The sequence below is a fragment of the Cervus elaphus genome, chromosome 3, assembly GCF_910594005.1.
Source record: "Cervus elaphus chromosome 3, mCerEla1.1, whole genome shotgun sequence".
NCBI lineage: Eukaryota > Metazoa > Chordata > Mammalia > Artiodactyla > Cervidae > Cervus > Cervus elaphus.
Window position 1 is genome coordinate 6,264,430 of NC_057817.1, and position 19,051 is coordinate 6,283,480.

The 19,051-nt window shown below is 39.8% G+C and overlaps 1 protein-coding gene across 1 annotated transcript in view; it reads right to left on the minus strand.

Moving 5' to 3' along the window:
- Positions 1–13,939, minus strand: part of CAPS2 (calcyphosine 2) — a 49,313-nt gene extending 35,374 nt beyond the window's left edge. The window contains exons 1-5 of the mRNA XM_043878173.1: positions 13,840–13,939; positions 13,438–13,529; positions 9,164–9,273; positions 5,819–5,868; positions 4,174–4,219 (exon numbers count right to left, since the gene is read on the minus strand). Of these exons, the coding sequence (XP_043734108.1) occupies positions 4,174–4,219; positions 5,819–5,868; positions 9,164–9,244 (177 nt within the window). The 5' untranslated portion in view covers positions 9,245–9,273; positions 13,438–13,529; positions 13,840–13,939. The remainder of the gene's footprint in view (positions 1–4,173; positions 4,220–5,818; positions 5,869–9,163; positions 9,274–13,437; positions 13,530–13,839) is intronic.
- Positions 13,940–19,051: the final 5,112 nt, after the last annotated feature.

Sequence of the window (19,051 nt, forward strand, 5' to 3'; positions counted from 1 at the left end):
CCTCATGGCCTAAAGTATGCCAAGAGACATACAAGTTTAAAGAGACAAGTTTTATATTTTTAACCTAGCCACATCCAATCTAATTTTCTGCCATTAGTATAAACCTATAGTTTACCAATTTTCTAAGACATTTAAAAATGCCATTCTTACGTGAGGCAAAAATGTAAAACAAAGTAAAATTCATCAACAGTACTGTCTGAGATACTAACATACACTCTCAGTGTGTGTCAGTCACTCAGTGGTGTCCGACTCCTTGGACCCTGTGGACTGTAGACTGCCAGGCTCCTCTGTCCATGGAATCCTCCAGGCAAGAATACTCGAATGGGTAGCCATTCCCTTCCCCATGGGATCTTCCCCACCCAGGGATCGAACACAGGTCTCCTGCATTGCAGGCAGATTCGTTACCATCTGAGCCACCAGGGAAATCCTCATATACACTAACTATATTTAAACTAGTGCTACTCCACGTTCAAGGTCAGGAAGGGAGGCCGTGAGAAGACACCCCTCGTCCAAGGTAAGGAGCAGCGGCTGCGCTTTGCTGGAGCAGCCGTGAAGCGATAACCCACGTCTGAGGTAAGAGAAGCGCAAGTAAGACGGTAGGTGTTGCGAGAGGGCATCAGAGGGCAGACAGACTGAAACCACAATCACAGAAACTAGCCCATCTGATCACAGGACCACAGTCTTGACTAACTCAATGAAACTAAGCCATGCCCTGTGGGGCCACCCAAGACAGCCGGGTCATGGTGGAGAGGTTTGACAGAATGTGGTCCACTGGAGAAGGGAATGGCAAACCACTTCAGTATTCTTGCCTTGAGAACCCTGTGAATGGTATGAGAAGGCAAAATGATAGGATACTGAAAGAGGAACTCCCCAGGTCAGTAGGTGCCCAATATGCTACTGGAGATCAGTGGAGAAATAATGCCAGAAAGAATGAAGGGATGGAGCCAAAGCAAAAACAATACCCAGCTGTGGATGTGACTGGTGATAGAAGCAAGGTCCGATGCTATAAAGAGCAATATTGCATAGGAACCTGGAATGTTAGGCCCATGAATCAAGGCAAATTGGAAGTGGTCAAACAGGAGATGGCAAGAGTGAATGTCGACCTTCTAGGAACCAAGGAACTGAAATTGACTGGAATGGGTGAATTTAACTCAGATGGCCATTATATCTACTACTTTGGGCAGGAATCCCTTAGAAGAAATGGAGTAGCCATCATGGTCAACAAAAGAGTCTAAATGCAGTACTTGGATGCAATCTCAAAAACAACAGAATGATCTCTGTTTGTTTCCAAGGCAAATCATTCGATATCAAAGTAATCCAAGCCTATGCCCTGACCAGTAATGCTGAAGAAGCTGAAGTTGAACGGTTCTATGAAGACCTACAAGACCTTTTAGAACTAACACCCCAAAAGGATGTCCTTTTCCTTATAGGGGACTGGAATGCAAAAGTAGGAAGTCAAGAAATACCTGGAGTAACAGGCAAATTTGGCCTTGGAGTACGGAATGAAGCAGGGCAAACACTAATAGAGTTTTGCCAAGAGAATGCACTGGTCAGAGCAAACACCCTCTTCCAACAATACAAGAGAAGACTCTACACATGGACATCACCAGATGGCCAACACTGAAATCAGATTGATTATATTCTTTGCAGCCAAAGATGGAGCAGCTCTATACAGTCAGCAAAAACAAGACCAGGAGCTGACTGTGGCTCAGATCATGAACTCCTTATTGCCAAATTCAGACTTAAACTGAAGAAAGTAGGGAGAACCACTAGACCATTCAGGTATGACCTAAATCAAATCCCTTATGACTATACAGTGGAAGTGAGAAATAGATTTAAGGGACTAGATCTGATAGACAGACAGCCTGATGAACTATGGACGGAGTTTAGTGACATTGTACAGGAGACAGAGATCAAGACCATCCTCATGGAAAAGAAATGCAAAAAGGCAAAATGGTTGTCTGAGGAGGCCTTACAAATAGCTGTGAAAAGAAGAGAAGCAAAAAGCAAAGGAGAAAAGGAAAGATATTCCCATTTGAATGCAGAGTTCCAAAGAATAGCAAGGAGAGATAAGGAAGCCTTCCTTAGTGATCAGTGCAAAGAAATAGAGGAAAACAACAGAATGGGAAAGACTAGAGATCTCTTCAAGGAAATTAGAGATTCCAAGGGAACATTTCATGCAAAGATGTGTTCGATAAAGGACAGAAAAATGTATGGACCTAACAGAAGCAGAAGATATTAAGAAGAGGTGGCAAGAATACACAGAAGAACTGTACAAAAAAGATCTTCATGACCCAGATAATCACAATGGAGTGATCACTCACCTAGAGCCAGACATCCTGGAGTGTGAAGTCAAGTGGGCCTTAGAAAGCATCACTATGAACAAAGCTAGTGGAGGTGATGGAATTCCAGTTGAGCTATTTCAAATCCTGAAAGGTGATGCTGTGAAAATGCTGCACTCAATATGCCAGCAAATTTGGAAAACTCAGCAGTGGCCACAGGACTGGAAAAGGTCAGTTTTCATTCCAATCCCTAAGAAAGGCAATGCCAAAGAATGCTCAAACTACCGCACAATTGCACTCATCTTACAGGCTAGAAAGTAATGCTCAAAATTCTCCAAACCAGGCTTCAGCAATATGTGAACCGAGAACTTCCAGATGTTCAAGCTGGTTTTAGAAAAGGCAGAGGAACCAGAGATCAAATTGCCAATATCCGCTGGATCATCGAACAAGCAGGAGAGTTCCAGAAAAACATCTGTTTCTGCTTTATTGACTATGCCAAAGCCTTTGACTGTGTGGAACACAATAAACTTTGGAAAATTCTTACAGAGATGGGAATACCAGACCACCTGCCCTGTCTCTTGAGAAACCTGTATGCAGGTCAGGCACAAAAGTTAGAACTGGACATGGAACAACAGACTGGTTCCAAATAGGAAAAGGAGTATGTCAAGGCTGTATATTGTCACCTTGCTTATTTAACTTATATGCAGAGTACATCATGAGAAATGCTGGACTGGAAGAAGCACAAGCTGGAATCAGGATTGCCGGGAGAAATATCAATATCCTCAGATATGCCATTGACACCACGCTTATGGAAGAAAGTGAAGAAGAACTAAAGAGCCTCTTGATGAAAGTGAAAGAGCAGAGTGAAAAAGTTGGCTTAAAGCTTAACATTTAGAAAATTAAGATCATCGCATCTGGTCCCATCACCTCATGGGAAATAGATGGGGAGACAGTGGAAACAATGTCAGACTTTATTTTTTTGGGCTCCAAAATCACTGCAGATGGTGACTGCAGCCATAAATTAAAAGACACTTACTCCTTGGAAAGAAAGTTATGACCAACCTAGACAGCATATTAAAAAGCAGAAACATTACTTTGCCAACAAAGGTCCATCTGGTCAAGGCTATGGTTTTTCCAGTGGTCATGTGTGGATGTGAGAGTTGGACTATAAAGAAAGCTGAGCACCAAAGAACTGATGCTTTGAACTGTGGTGTTGGAGAAGATTCTTGAGAGTCCCTTGGACTGCAAGGAGATCCAACCAGTCCATCCTAAAGGAGATCAGTCCTGGGTGTTCATTGGAAGGACTGATGTTGAAGCTGAAACTCCAATACTTTGGCCACTTCATGCGAAGAGCTGACTTACTGGAAAAGACCCTGATGCTGGGAGGGATTGGCGGCAGGAGGAGAAGGGGACGACAGAGGGTGAGATGGCTGGATGGCATCACAGACTCGATGGGCATGGGTTTGGGTGGACTCCGGGAGTTGGTGATGGACAGGGAGGCCTGGCGTGCTGCGATTCATGGGGTTGCAAAGAGTCAGACATGACTGAGCGACTGTACTGAACTGATATTTAAACTAAACTAAATATAGACTGAACATAACGAAATTTATGGATTAAATAGAGTGACAAGTGCACGCTGTAGTTCTGAAAGCTGGGAGTAAGAAGTGAACACTAACCAGGTCATATAGATGATGCTGGTGTACGGTGTGTGACATGGAGTTACCCGAACAAAAGCAAAAGAGGCATTTGTTGGGTTAAAATGAATATGTGCTGTACTAAGTGGCCTTTATGGTAAATCATCCTAAAAACTGAGATTAAATGACACTACTGATATGCTGCCTATAACACTCTGTTCAAATGTTTATAATATGAAATACCAAGTAAAAATTACCTCATCGTCAGAGTCAACAAGGCTTCCCAGATCAAGCTGTGGGACCCTGAAAGAAATAGTTACATATCCCATAATTTTTTTAAAATGAGTCTTTAATAGTTGCAAGTCATATATGCTATATCTTACTATATAAACAGGTAAACTGAAGCCAATGGTGTGCTGGCTCTTACCAGCTGTGAGAGGTTTTTGTTAAATGTTCAGTAATATTTTGCACAGGTTGTTAACACAGAATTATTAAGAATAAAATTATGTAAACTTATAATTGCATCAATTATTTGAAAAACAAAGGTAATAAATATTCAAAACCCATCACTTCTTAATAGCTTTACCATACTTCACTATTTCTTGCTTTATAGAGGTTATTTATATCTATCATATCTGAATGGCAATACATGGGTGGCATCTCTTTCCAACTCTGTGTTCAATGATAGACTGAAATTAGCCACAGTGGGATTATTTACACAGAAATGGGCAGATGTTATGAAGCAGGCCTTGGTATATTATTTTGTTGATTTCTAAGGCTGATAAACGTGGTGGAAAGAATGTTAGTAGTGCATATTAAACTTAAAGTATTACCTGTAACTGTCACATGGTGAATAACAAAAAACTGAGGAAATATTATTCTAGTATTCAAAACGATTACTTGATTCAGCAAAGAAATCACTCATGTCACTCTAAAATAGATGAAAATATCAACCAATATTCACCCTGATTTATATTGTCACATAAAATATATAATCAACTTAAAATATACTTAATTATATTTAAAATTAGCAAGTAAAATATATGTAGAACTTATAGTACATATCTAGAAAACCAGTTGATAGACATTTTCCAGCAAACTGACTGTCATCACACACTCAATATTGTATCTAGCATCTATACCTAGCTCTGTTCTTTGTCTGGATGAGCAAACAGGTATCTATTTTGTGGGCCACTTGAAATTGCTGATATTTGCCCATTGTTAATCTATAAAAATGTCATTTTTATATAGTTCAAATTAATATGTTACTTTTTAATTTCTATTTTCCAAGAAGCCCTGTAGTCTAATATATTGGATTGACCAAAAAGTTCATTTGGATTTTTTCATAAGATGTTACAGAAAAACCCAGATGAACATTCTGGCCAACCCAATATTTGAAAGAATATAAAAATCATATCCTTCCAAATTTTGAAAAGCAAAAATTTAAAATATATAACAATTAATGTATTCCAGTCCAAAATTAAATCATTTTAATAAGACTGATAAAATTATCATATTCCTCAAGATAAGATTAAAGAACAGATAACCTCCCATTAAATCATTTTGACTATCCCAATAAAAGTGCAATATTTTATATGAATTTTTAAATAAATACTCTAAGCTGAATTTTCTAAATAAAACAATATTTTAACTTTTTCAGGAAAATATAAAAATAATACTAAAGAAAACTAAACAACAAGAGAAATATTAGCCTTAGTCCTACCATCCTATCACAAGAAATACTTTGGACGTAATAATTTTCAGGGCATCAACATGTATATAAACTTTTCTGTAGTTCATAATCATAGCTATATATATAATTTTTCTTTCTTTTTTTGCTTGTCAATGTATACTTACATATTTACCCATTAAACAGCTCAAATGTGAAGAAATGTAACTTACACAGGTAGGCAAGGATCCTCCATAGCACATGATTTGGAGGTCCATCTTTGCTTTAATTAAAAAAAATTAGAATCAGTATGCATGTGTCATTTATTTATACTTTAAAAGATAACCAATGTGCCAATGCAACAAGACTAATTATAATTTTTCTCAGTAAGCTTACATAAGAAATATTTAGGAAGCCCCATTCCACTGTGCTTGATGTGCAGAGATAGGATAATAACCGGCATAGGACTCTGCTAGGGAAAACATTCACTCAGACAGTGTGGAAAGTACATGCTGACACAGAGCAACTGCACAGAGCATGTGTACCCAACCTAGTCTAGGGAATTGAGGTAGCTTTTTTCAAAAATAAAAAGGAAACTTTAAATGGAGCTCTGAAGGTTGGTAGGAGTTAATTAGCCAGACGCAGAGAGAAGGGAGAAAACTGCTCCAGCCAAGAGGAGCAACTTGTCCTGCTCATGCCCACAGTCCAGAGCTGACGGGAAAGATGAAATCCAGAGTGTGAGGAGGTAGTGGACAGAGCTGTTAAACTGTAATGCAAACTAAGGGACCTGGACTTTATGCCAAAGGAAATGGGAAGACAGGATAGGAGTTAAGCAAGAAATGACAAATATATGCAGGCATATGTTTGTAAATATTTCATTTTATTGCTAAAAAACACGGGTTCAAAGGGAGGGGATATATGGATACCTACGGCTGATTCATGTTGAGGTTTGACAGAAAACAACGAAATTCTGTAAAGTAATTATCCTTCAATTAAAAATAAATAAATTAAAAAAATAACTAAAATGTCTCAACATTGACAATAAAATGTCATCTTTATGTGCCTGTTGCGGGTGGGGGGGGAATAGGCAAAGACCTGAAAATTACAGTGAGCTTAGTCACCATGGAATAAAAACTATGTAGGAATCTTAGGGAAAGCTAAAGTTAATAAAAGCAGGAAATAATTTATTTATAAGCACTTACAGCTTACTTGTGAAATATTATCTAATGGGTCATTTTTATATTGACAGCAAGTACAGACATTATATTCAAGACTGGGCTTCATCACTCGGACTATGAGAGAAATCCAGAGAAAAATTCAGCTCAGTGTCAACCTTAATATGGCATTGTTTTAAGTACTGTCCCAATAAGTAGTTAAAATGCAGGAACATAGTCACAAGATGATCATCTAAATGGCTGTATATATATTTAATATATAATAATAAAATAAAAACAAATGTGTATATTGATTCTGTTTAACTAATAATAAATTTAGAGTATAATTTCATACATATGAAAGAGTGAAAAGTGACTGTTAGTAGTTCAGTTGTTTCTGCGTCTTTGCAACACCATGGACTGTAGCCTGCCAGACTCCTCTGTCCATGGGATTCTCTGTGGACAGAGGATCTAAACAGAATACAGCTGTAGTTTTCATCATCATCATGATCATTATTATTCCCCAGAAAATGTTTTAACAGACTTATTAAAATCTGCTAAATAGGTCTATCTAATAATGAGGCCATAGGGATAAATATTTCAGAATGGCAGTTATCTTTCCTGTCTAGTTATAATAAAATTGTGCTAGGCAATCCAGAATAAAGATAAATCATAGTTTACAAATCCCTAGGCAAGAGATCAGCAATCTAGACTCGGCTTTGTTTTTATGCTAAAGGTTTCACTGGCACACAGCCATGTTCATTTATTTACAAATTACCTATGTGTTCTCAAAAAAACTGCAAAGTTGAGAGACTGTACAGCCCATATAGCCAAAAATATTTATTCCCTGGCTCTTTATTTTAAAAGCTGGATATTTTTGTACCTGACATCTTTTTATGCAACTCATTTTTTAATGCATTTTATTTTTTAGAAGAGTTTTAGGTTCACAGCAAAACTGTATAGAATGTACAGAGATTTGCCATATCTTCTCTGAACTTACACCTGTATAGCCTCTCCCAAGAAGGGCTGCTTTGATTAAAATTATCAAATAGTTCAGACTTAGCCCATAATATTGTGAACCATAAAAACCCCAAAGGTGTCATGCATGTATATAAGAGAGATGGCTGAACACAGAGGAAAGAGCACAGATACTGAAGTCAGAACTGAAGTTCAAAATCCTGACGAGTTACTTAATCTCTAGGAGCCTCAGTTCTTCCATATCTAAAAGCAGGTGAGGACTTTCCCCTTGGGAGATGGTCCACACTCTGTGGAATGTGCTTCTCCCAGGGCCACCCTTACCTTTTGGGATGGACCACATTCTGTCTATGGAATGTGTACCTCTAAATAAATCCACTTCTTACCTATCACTCTGTCTCTCTCTAAACTCTTTCTGCAACCAGATATAAAGAACCCAAGCTTTAGTCAGTTCTGACACCAGCCTCCAATTAACTCTGGATGCTTGGAAGGAACCCTGAAACATCTCAGAGAGGAATGTTAAACTAATTAGGTTTATTTGGAACTAAGGCCCCCACCGAGGTGGAGGATGGAATGATGCTGTTGACCCTTCTGACTGCAGTCAAGTAAAGCCAGGACTCTGTCAACCTTTGCCCCGATTCTACGCTCAATTCTCCTCTGCTCAAGCCCCATCATGAACATGCACGGACCCTTAGCTTAAAACTTCCCCAGTTTTGCAGTTCAGGGAGACTCTGCTTTGGGAAAACGTCCCTACTGTTCTCCTTACTTGCTGCAAGTAATAAATCCTTTCTTCTCCCAAGTAAATAGATAGATAAAAATAAATAAGGGAGGTTAATAATAATACCAACCTCAAAGGTTTGTTGTAAGAATAAAGTAAATTGCTGAAACATTTATTGTGTTTGCTGATAAACAACAGGCATTCACTATTTGAAACAGTAAGAATAGCAAGGAAATATATATCAATGTTATGCATTTCTAAACTAAATTTTATGTTTGCTCAATTCTGTGGTGATTACAGGGACAAAGTAGCTTTAAACTTACACCTAATCAATAATATACAGTAGTGATATAATGAAGGTTGAAAAGAATGAACATCCTAACAGTAGAAGTCCAGATTCTTTTCCTACCTAGCTAACACAAAATATATATTGATTATTTTCTTCTTCTTTCTACTTTTTAAGCTTTTTGTATTTTATATGTATGCAGACATACATAGACAATTTTTAAATAATAAGAAGAAAACAATGATATTAAGCTTAATTAAAAATAAAACATTCAAGTAATGATCAATTTTTAAGTAATGATTATCTTCAATTTTTTCAGTTATTCAAATCTAAGAATTAATTGCAAATATTTGGGAGTGTGAATTGTCATAAAAACATGAAGAAAGGAGTCAGAAAATTATTTAATGAATCATCCTACAAGAGGAAAATTATATAGCATACATACTTGTAGTGGCTTCCTTCTTCCAGAGAATGGCTGAGTTTGAGTTGTAGGAGAAGCAGCAACTCCTTTAACCTCCAAGTCCATTGCAGTTCATGTATTTACCAAGCAGTATACTTTGAAAAAGGTAAAGCAATATAAAATGATCATTCTTATTCTAATTTTAAATAAGTCATACAAATTACATAATAATATTACATGGAAAGAAGTCAGGTGGTTAATCAGTTTTCCGTCTTTCACCAAAATCAACTTTCTGTGAAGAACTACATTATGTGGGGCAACATTTATGGGATAAATATTAGTCTGAGCAATGGCCCCCCTGAAGACGTTCATGTCCTAATCATCAGACTCTGTGAATGTTACCTTAAATGGCGAAAAGCTTTCCAGATATGATTAAGTTAGGATTTCAAAATATGGAGATTCTTCTGAATTATCTGGGGGACACAATTAATCCCCTTATAAAAGGAAGGCAGGATGATCAGAGTGAGAAAGATCTGAAGACGGAAGCGCAGGTCAGACAGGAGCTAAGACTTTAAGCAGCACTGACTCCTGCCTTCAACGATTAAGCTCCCGTTCCAGGGGATACTGACTCACTCTGTACACGTCTTTTTGAAACCCTGAAGGAATGTACTCCTGTTATGATGTTCTTTGTTATGACAAGATATAAAACTGTGTTGAAAACCAGTCTGCTCCAGAGCATTTCCTCAGAGGTATCTGAGAGGATGTTTTCCAGGCTACAGTCCTCCTGCGTGCATGCTAGTCACTTTCGTCGTGTTTGACTGTTTGTGACCCTATGGACTATAGCCGGCCAGGCTGCTCTGTCCGTGGGATTCTCAAGATAAGAAATTGGAGTGGGTTGCCATGCTCTCCTCCAGGGAATCTTCCTGGCCCAGGGATTGAACCCATGCCTCTTAGGTGTCCTACATTGGCAGGTAGGTTCTTTACCACTAGTGCCACCCAGAAAGCCCCGCTAACTATAGTCTTCAGTTTTGACTCAAATAAAACTGTATTCTATTCATCTTGTTCTTGTTTTTTAGTTGCTAAGTCACATTTGACTTTTGGCTGTTGATCTTCCCAATTGACACCCATTTCCATAGACCTCTCTCCAAACAATCCCTTGCCCTAAGCCTGGGGTTCTACTGCTTGAGCAAAATCAGGAAGATTTAAAATCAGCAGCAGACTGATTCTGAAAGCATCCCAGATCATTAGATTTGAGGACACCCTGACAGCACTAGCAAATGGCTTTCTTTTCAGAGACAGCTTTCAGAAGGAAGAAATGTTGTGGGTCCTCTGGTGACTCAGTGGTGAAGGGTCTGCCTGACAACGCAGGAGACTCAGGTTGGATTCCGGATCCAGGAAGATCCCAACTAACATGGAGCAACGAAGCCCAGGCCACAGACACTGAGCCTGTGCTCTGGGGCACCGGAGCCACAACTGCTAGCCCACGTGCCAGGCATTGAAGCCAGATGCCCGAGAGCCCCTGCTCCACGGAGGAGAAGCCGCCACAGTGAGACGCCCGGGCACCTCCACTAGACAGCAGCCCCCACTCACCAGAGCCAGAGAAAAGCATGCGCAGCAAAGAAGACCCTGCACTTGGTCACTTCACAAGCGCTATTGTATTTGCCGGGATGATTAGTGGCCACCAAACCCGAGTTGAAACAGAGGTGCTGCCAGGAGCCAGCACACGAGATCCCACCCATGACAAGGTCGTGGGGAGAAGACCTGACAGGCAAGGCGGATCAGGACTTCAGGGATTTCGAAAAGCTGCCCCGGCGCTCACCTTAGATGATCTCTGTCTTTCTGATGCTTGCTATATTATATACTCCCTAATTTCTGTGACACGGGTAGAAGGCCTTCCCCGATCTCTCTCCAAACAGAATCAACTTAGAACTTTAATTAATATGTCCGCCGGATGGTGGTATCCTGTAAGATTATCCAAGATGAAAGGAGTGTTTCAATTTAGACCCCTTTGCTGGCATTCTAGCCTGCTTGGCAAATGCGTACTAATGCACATGACTGCTCACAGCACCTTAATCATGAACAGCATAAAGAACCTGATCACATAAAGGCCCTAATAGGCACAGATTCCTTCCGGGGGAGGGAGGTGAGGAAGCCCTATTAGAGAACACAAAATTATTATTCTAAAAGTGGTTATAGTTGAAGATTTAGAAAAATAAGAGTTTAGAATTGTTCATTTTAACCAGGAATGCTAAACAGGGACTGCCTCACTGGAGCTGCAGAGTCTTTGTGTGGTAAACATTTTAGATAAATTTAACTGATAACTTCTGCAAAAGGACTGACCTTTGTGTTCATTAAAGAATAGATTACGCAAAACAGGTTTACATTCACCTGACCTGCATAAAATGTTAATAGGCCCCAAGGCCAGAAGATAATGTACAAGACCCTCATAAACAAAAAAGTAGGCAGAAAACGCCCTGGTTTCGTGAAGGACAAGCTGATGTAATGTTAAACTACCTTCCCCTTAGAAATGTACTAACTTAGGGTATAAAAGCTATGGTAAAAAATAAAGCATTGCCAGACTCCACCAGACTCTGCTGCACCCCCTGTCTGGTCTCTCTCTCTCTCTTTTTCTCTCTCTCTCTCTCTCTCTCCCTCGCAGACTTGGCCCCATCAAGGCTGGTCTCACGTGTCTTCTCTCGCCGACGCCGTTCATCCTGAGGGTACGCCCTGGATCCTGTCGAGGCTGGACCCTGGCAAGGTGCTAAACAATCAGCTACATGACTGACTCCATACATCAGCCTCACATTATTTATACCTTAGTAACATTATCGTCTGGCTTCCCACATGGCACTAGTGGTAAAGAACACCCCTGCCAATGAAGGAGATGCAAGAGACACAGGTTCTATTCCTAGATGGGGAAGATCCCCTGACAATCCACTCCAGTATTCTTGTCTGGAGAAACGCATGGACAGAGGAGCCTGGCAGGCTACAGTCCATAGGGTTGCACAGAGTTGGACACAACTGAAGCACAGCACATTATAGCCATTTCAAATCACTATAGGCCACTTTAAGTCACCGTACCTTATGTATAAATAATAAAAACAACAAAATTTATTCCCTTAAATGTCCATGGTCTCCTTGTTCCTTTCCCCAGGCATGACAGTCATCATTCTTCACTGTAATTAGCTCTTCTTATCTCCCTAACAATCAAGACCATGAAGGTTAGTATCTCATGCCTTTAATATAGCAGATGCTTACTAAAGTCAATAAATAAACTAATGCATAATCAAATACCAGGATACATTTGAAACATATCCTTAGTTTCACACCTCTGCACTTAATTATGACATGATCATAATATGCCTCTATAAATTGTCTTCAAAAAATTAGATGAGGTGTTTAAAGCATATTAAGCATAAAGAAGAGTAGCTATTATTCTTCACCACTTTAACTATAATCCTCAAAAAGGCAAAGATTACTATTGGTTTTCCTCACCCTATAGCTCAGCACTTAACAGGAAAATAGTAGGAGCTTAAATATTTGTTAAAGAGAATTCAGTCAATTCAGATATGTGTCATTTCAAAATAACAATTACTAGCATTGATAAAACAGCTCAACCTTCTGACTTTCAGACCCAGAACACTGAATTTTACTTTGCCAAATTATTTGCTATTTATTGCAGAGTTTGAAGTCATACAGGTTTCAGACCTCTTTTCAGTGCTACACCATTTCAAGCAATAGGGTACAAGCAATAGGGAAGGGGAGGGGAATTAGCTGCAGAGACTAAGGAACACCAGAAACCTAAAGTGAAGTGAAGTGGCTCACTCGTGTTTGACTCTTTGTGACCCCATGGACTGTAGCCTACCAGGCTTCTCAGTCCGTGGAATTTTTCAGACAAGAGTACTGGAGTGGGTTGCGATTTCCTTCTACATGGGACCTTCCCGACCCAGGGATCGAACCCTGGTCTCCGGCATTGCAGGCAGACGCTTTACCATCTGAGCCACCAGGGAAGCCAAGAAACCTAAACTTGCTGGTAAAAGGATCAGCATTTCAAACAAATGGTTGGAGCTAATCCTGGATTGCAAACCAAGGGCTGGCTTTGCCCTAAAGCACTGAATATGTAGTTGGGGTATGGTGGGGATAGGGTAGCCAGAGGAGAGAAGAGCAAGGTCCGATGGCTTCTGTCTCTGCAAACAGCTGCCAAGTCGTGAGATGTTATTTCTAGCATGTAATGAATGCTGGGTTGTTAACTAACAGAACCACGCCTTTCCACGTTAGCTTTTGTGCCACCAAAACGAACTGAATCACCTCCCACTTACCTCATTTTTAAAGATGATTTTGTCCAGCTCCAATTATTATCACATCTCTTTTGGTATTAGGGGCTATTATGCCGCTTATATCAAATCAGAACCTGGTGAAAAGCGAAGGATAAATTGATCAAATCCAGTCCATCAGCAAGGCGAGAGGAAAAGAGATGCGTAAATACAATTTCATATTTAAACTCCACGCAGGGGAGGATCAAGACCACCTCGGAGCCCCGGGGATAAAGATCCAGGTGTCTGATGGAACCTAGGATCATTCCTAATTTCAAACACAGCAGAGCAACTGCCTCACATCACTCCCCCAAAAGCTGAGATTATACTTAAGAGCACCTGCAATGTCCTAGCACCCTCTTCCTACTGAGATTCATGGACTAGGGCAGGAACCAAGCGGCAACCAACTTGAAGTGACCCAACCAATCCAGGGAAAGATAAATCCACGATGGGAGAGCTGGAAAAGGTATAAACTGAAGCAATTCCACCGAGAGAACTCCTTTGAGGCCTTTTCAGAGGGGAGGAGCCACAAAAGAGACAGCTCTCAGCAAAGGCTCTGGCCAACTCAGACCTGCGTTTGTAGGTTGCCTTGACAACAGGCCGCTGCGCGCCGGCCGTGGACCCCTCTTACTTCCGGGAAAAGGAGAGAGATCTTTTGGCCGAGGCCCGGCTCCTCTGGCCCCACCTACCGGCCCCCTGCTGTTTCTGCCCTCGCTTCCTCTGCCCGGCAGGCGCCACAGGAGCTCCGGACCCCTAGCGGGACTCACGGAAAAGCCGCAGAGCTGCTCTGCGTCCCTGCATCCTAGGAGACCGGTTCCGGCGCCTTTGTAACCTTGGCAGAGAGCTGGGCGGACGCACTTCTCTGCGCTTGTACTGCGCCAGAAGAGGGCCAAAGTCGGCCCCTCGGCGGTTGGGTTGTTGTGCAATTCTTTGTTAAAGTGAATTTTATTTGATATATTTTATAGGGCACAGACCGAGGGTTCAGCTCCCCGGTTGATGTTTTGAGAAGGAAAGAAATTTAAGCGTATTCTGGAATGTCTGCTTTCCAGGAGCTTGCAATTATTTAAAAAGGCAAGACTGCAGTATAGTGTTAGAGAGAGACAAAGATATTACTGTCAATATGTGGACATTTACACATATACATATATGATCACTATATAATTTATAATTACAAATTAAAATACTGATGAAAAGCCTAGGAATCAGGAAGCTTTCTTTTTATTCTTTGCTCTGCACGCAATGTCGTTAGGCATCAGCTCCTCATCGGTAAAACGAAAGGTCTGGTTTGAGATATGTCTAAGGTTTCATTCTACTCGAACATGCTGTAATTCTCCTGAGTTACACTTCCAAATGTCAGATACCCAAATCAGAACTAAAATCTTTTTAAAACTAATCCAGTTCTTTTCCCACAAAATGGGGTTGTGTTTCTAATCTGCTATCTTTTCAAAATAAGCTCCCCTCCAAATGTATGTGTCTAACGTTGCAAGTTAGAACCATTTTGTAAGTGAAAATACAAATGCATTTTTAAAGCATAAAATGAGTGAAGTCAATAGGTATAAGGTAATCACTCCTATTTCTTCCCTATCTATAAAAATTCATCCACCTATTACCTCCAAGGGGGAAAAAAAGCAAAAATAAACTAGGAAAAAAAAAAGAACAAAAAACTTTTAAAAAGTTATCAAAGAACAAAATTTCTGGTGCCTAACTGCCTATTCCACAAATAGATAATCAGCAAAATAACATTAAGATGTCTCTTACCTGGCTCTGAACAATTAGGTTTAGTACACCTGAACTGCTTCAGGATTTTTGACACAGAAAACATCTAGTATAGAAGCAAGAACTTTGGACGATGAGTTGATCATATAAATTGTACTGTTTGCCAGTTTTCAAAACGATTACAAAAGCTCTTTAGTTATTACTGCCAATTAATTTCTCTTAACACAAAATAAAATTAGTCACATGTTAACCTCAACAGTTTGCAGATCCAAAGTAGATTGTATCTGAAACTCAGAAAGCATCCATTGAACTACAATCTGCAAATATACCCAATGTTAGTAAAAATACTGTATATATGCATATCCAGGATTGCCTTTTAAATCATTTATTGAGTCTAAAATATTTAGTGAGCCCCTAATATATCTTTGACAAGTAAGATATGTTTCTAAAGAAGCTAACAATTATATACAACATGTTTAGTAAGCTAAAGAGTGATCATTTCTTCATTAATTCATTAAACAATATTTACTGAGGGCATAAGGGTTCAGTACCTATTCTACATGCTATATATGTGAAGCAAAAAAGCCACTCTTTTAGTGAGGGTTACAATCTAATAGAGCCTACAAAATTAAATAAAGAATGTCAGATAACAACTAATGCAATGAAGAAAAATATAAGAGGTCAATGGGATAGACATTATGTGTAGGAGATGCTGTACATTCAGGTATAGTTTCACTGAGGGGAATTCACAGGCAGGGGGAGCAGTCAATGCAAAAGGCATGAGGAGAGGGCATCCTTTCATGCTGATGGATGGAGCGGAGGCAGAGTGAGCCAGGGGAGAATGGAGGTTGGGGGCCAGAGAACAGCCATGGTTAGATTCAGCATAGCCTTCTGAGTCACATGTAGATTTTGAATTTGATTTGTCTGACAGGAAGTCATTAGAGGGCTTTGAAAAGGGGGTGCTTATGTTTGGGCTTTCCTGGTGGCCCAGAGAGTATAGAAACTGCCTGCAATTCTGGAGACCCAGGTTCAATCCCTGGGTAAGGGAGATACCCTGGAGAAGGGAATGGCAACCGACTCCCGTATTCTTACCTGGAGAATCTCATGGACAGAGAAGCCTGTACAGTCCATGGGGTCACAGAGCTGGACACGACTTAGCAACTAACACTTACTTCGTTACTTATGTTTTAAAAGGAGTAATCTGGTTTTTCTATAGAAAATAAATTTTAATGAAGCAATAATGAATAAAGAGAAGCTGAGAAAAAGGATACTACTGCCTTTCCAGTAAGAGGTGATTGTGGTTCTATCCAAGGTGTTGGGTGTCCATAGCATGGGAAGAAGTGTTTGGTTTATTTTAAATGTAGAGCCAACAGGATTTGTAAATTGATTGAATACAGTATGTGAGGAAGAAAGAAGAATAAAGTGGTAAGATAGGCACATGAAGTGTTTAGAAGAATAAGAAAGTATGATGGTTGATTTTATGTGTCAGCCTGGCTAGACAGTGGTGACCAGTTGTTTGGTCAAACATGAATATAGATGTTTCATGAGGATAGCTTTTGGATGTGATTAACATTTAATAGACTCAGTACAGTAGATTACTCTTCATGGTATGGATGGGCCTCATCCAAACTGTTGGAGGCCTTAAAAGCAAACACTGAGTTTCCCAAAGATGACTGGATTTTGCCTCCAGAGTTCAATATGAAAATTCAGCCTGAGTTTCTAGCAGACTGAAGACTGCAACATCAACTCTTACTGAATCTTAAGCCTATCAGCTTGGCCTACAGATTTGGGTCTTGCCAGCCCCAATAATTGTGTAAGCCAGTTCTTTAAAATCTCTGTGTATATATGTGTGTGTAGAGAGAGGTTGGGGAAATACGTCCTATTGGTTCTGTTTTTTCTGGACAACTCTGACTAATGCAGAGGGGGAAACAGAAATAAAGCAATAAGATACAGGAAGCTTACCTGTTTTAATGACAGGAGATTCCTTCTAACTAGAGGACTACATAAAAGTGACTAACATTTAATTTGAGTCTTAAAGGGTCTATTTATTAATTTTCACATCAAATATTGAACTCCTCTGTTGAAATGCTGGGCATACAGTAGTTACAAAATAATAATAACAAGCAACCCCTACCCATTCAATTGAGGGGGAACAAGATAATAATACTTTGGCCTCCTGATGCGAAAAACTGACTCTGGAAAATACCCTGATGCTGAGAAAGATTGAAGCCAGGCAGAGAAGGGGATGACAGAGGATAAGATGGTTGGATGGCATCATCTGGGAGTTGGTGATGGACAGGGAACCCTGTCGTGCTGCAGTCCATGGGGTCGCAAAGTTTTGGACACAACTGAGTAACTCAACTGAACTGATGATAATAAGATATTGATAAATAAATTACATCATAAAATGTGAGGATAAGGATTATGAAGAAATAAATATAAGGCAGAAAAAAGACCAACAGGAAGTGACAGGTATAGAATGGGTAATGCAAAACTACCCTCTCAAGTATATTTGATAAGATATAATTTGGGGCTTCCCTGGTGGCTCAGACGATAAAGCCTCTGCCCACAATGCGGGAGACCTGGGTTCAATCCCTGGGTTGGGAAGATCCCCTGGAGAAGGAAATGGCAACCCACTCCAGTACTCTTGCCTGGAAAATTCCATGGACTGAGGAGCCTGGTAGGCTACAGCCCAAGGGTTGCAAAGAGTCAGACACCACTGAGCGACTTCACTTTCACTTTTTTTGAGAAAAAATTTAATAGAGGTTGTAAACAAGTCATGTCACTTTCTGGGGAAAGAATTTAAGCAAAAAAACAAGAGCAAATGCCCTGGTACAAGAGCATCTTAGCTTTTTCCAGGAACAACAAAGGAGCCAAACTGTGTGAAATAGAGCAAAGGGGAGAGAAGTAGGAGATGAGATCAGAGTCGGGGTGCATTCTTCAGGATCTTGGTGGTTAATGTAAGGACTTGGGATTTTGCTTTGAGTGCCATGGGAGTCATAAGTTGGAAGGTTTTGAGCACTGGGATGACATAATCTGATTTGCAGTTAACAGAATCGCTCTGGATGCTGTGTTAAGAATATTATTTAAATGTTTTAATATGAAGATAAATATACACAGAGGCATGATATAAGATTCTCAAAATATTCAGAAATACTCTCTTATTTTCCTGTACAGGTTTTGCTCACATTTAAGTCTTAATATGGAATTTATTTTTGTGTAAGGAAGACACTAAGTCTTATATTTTTCAATATACACACACTGCATAACAAGTCGCTTCAGTCATGTCCAACTCTCTGTGACCCTATGGATCCTAGAGACCGTAGCCTACCAGGCTCCTCTCTCCATGGGATTCTCCTGGCAAGAACACTGGAGTAGTTTACCATTTCCTCCTCCAGGGGATCTTCCTGACCCAGGGATTGAACCTGTGTCTCTTATGTCTCCTGCATTGGCAGGCAGTTTCTTTTCCACTGGTACCACCTGGGATGAGTAATTATATGAGAATTTTTTAAGTCCTTATCACCAAACTCACCAGAAATGCCATCTCTGTTATACACAAGTTCTGGGATGTATTTGTGGATATTTCTTGACTCTTTATTCTCTTTATCTATTTTTCCATCTGTGTTCCAACAGCAAATGCTTTATATCACATAGTTCATATTCTCTGACCACAAATATAATCAATAACCAAAAAAAAAACCTTAGAAAATTTTCTTTCTTTATCCTTTCTTTTTCCCTATTTTATAATTTAATTTCCTACTCTCTGTTTTAACAAAAAACTAGTTGTATCAATTTTTTTCTTTCAGTGGCAACATTAATTGACTAGAATATCAGTAACTGTAAATATATGTGTTCACTTGAATTAAACGGCATTATAAACAACCTCAAATAATCAAATAAAGAC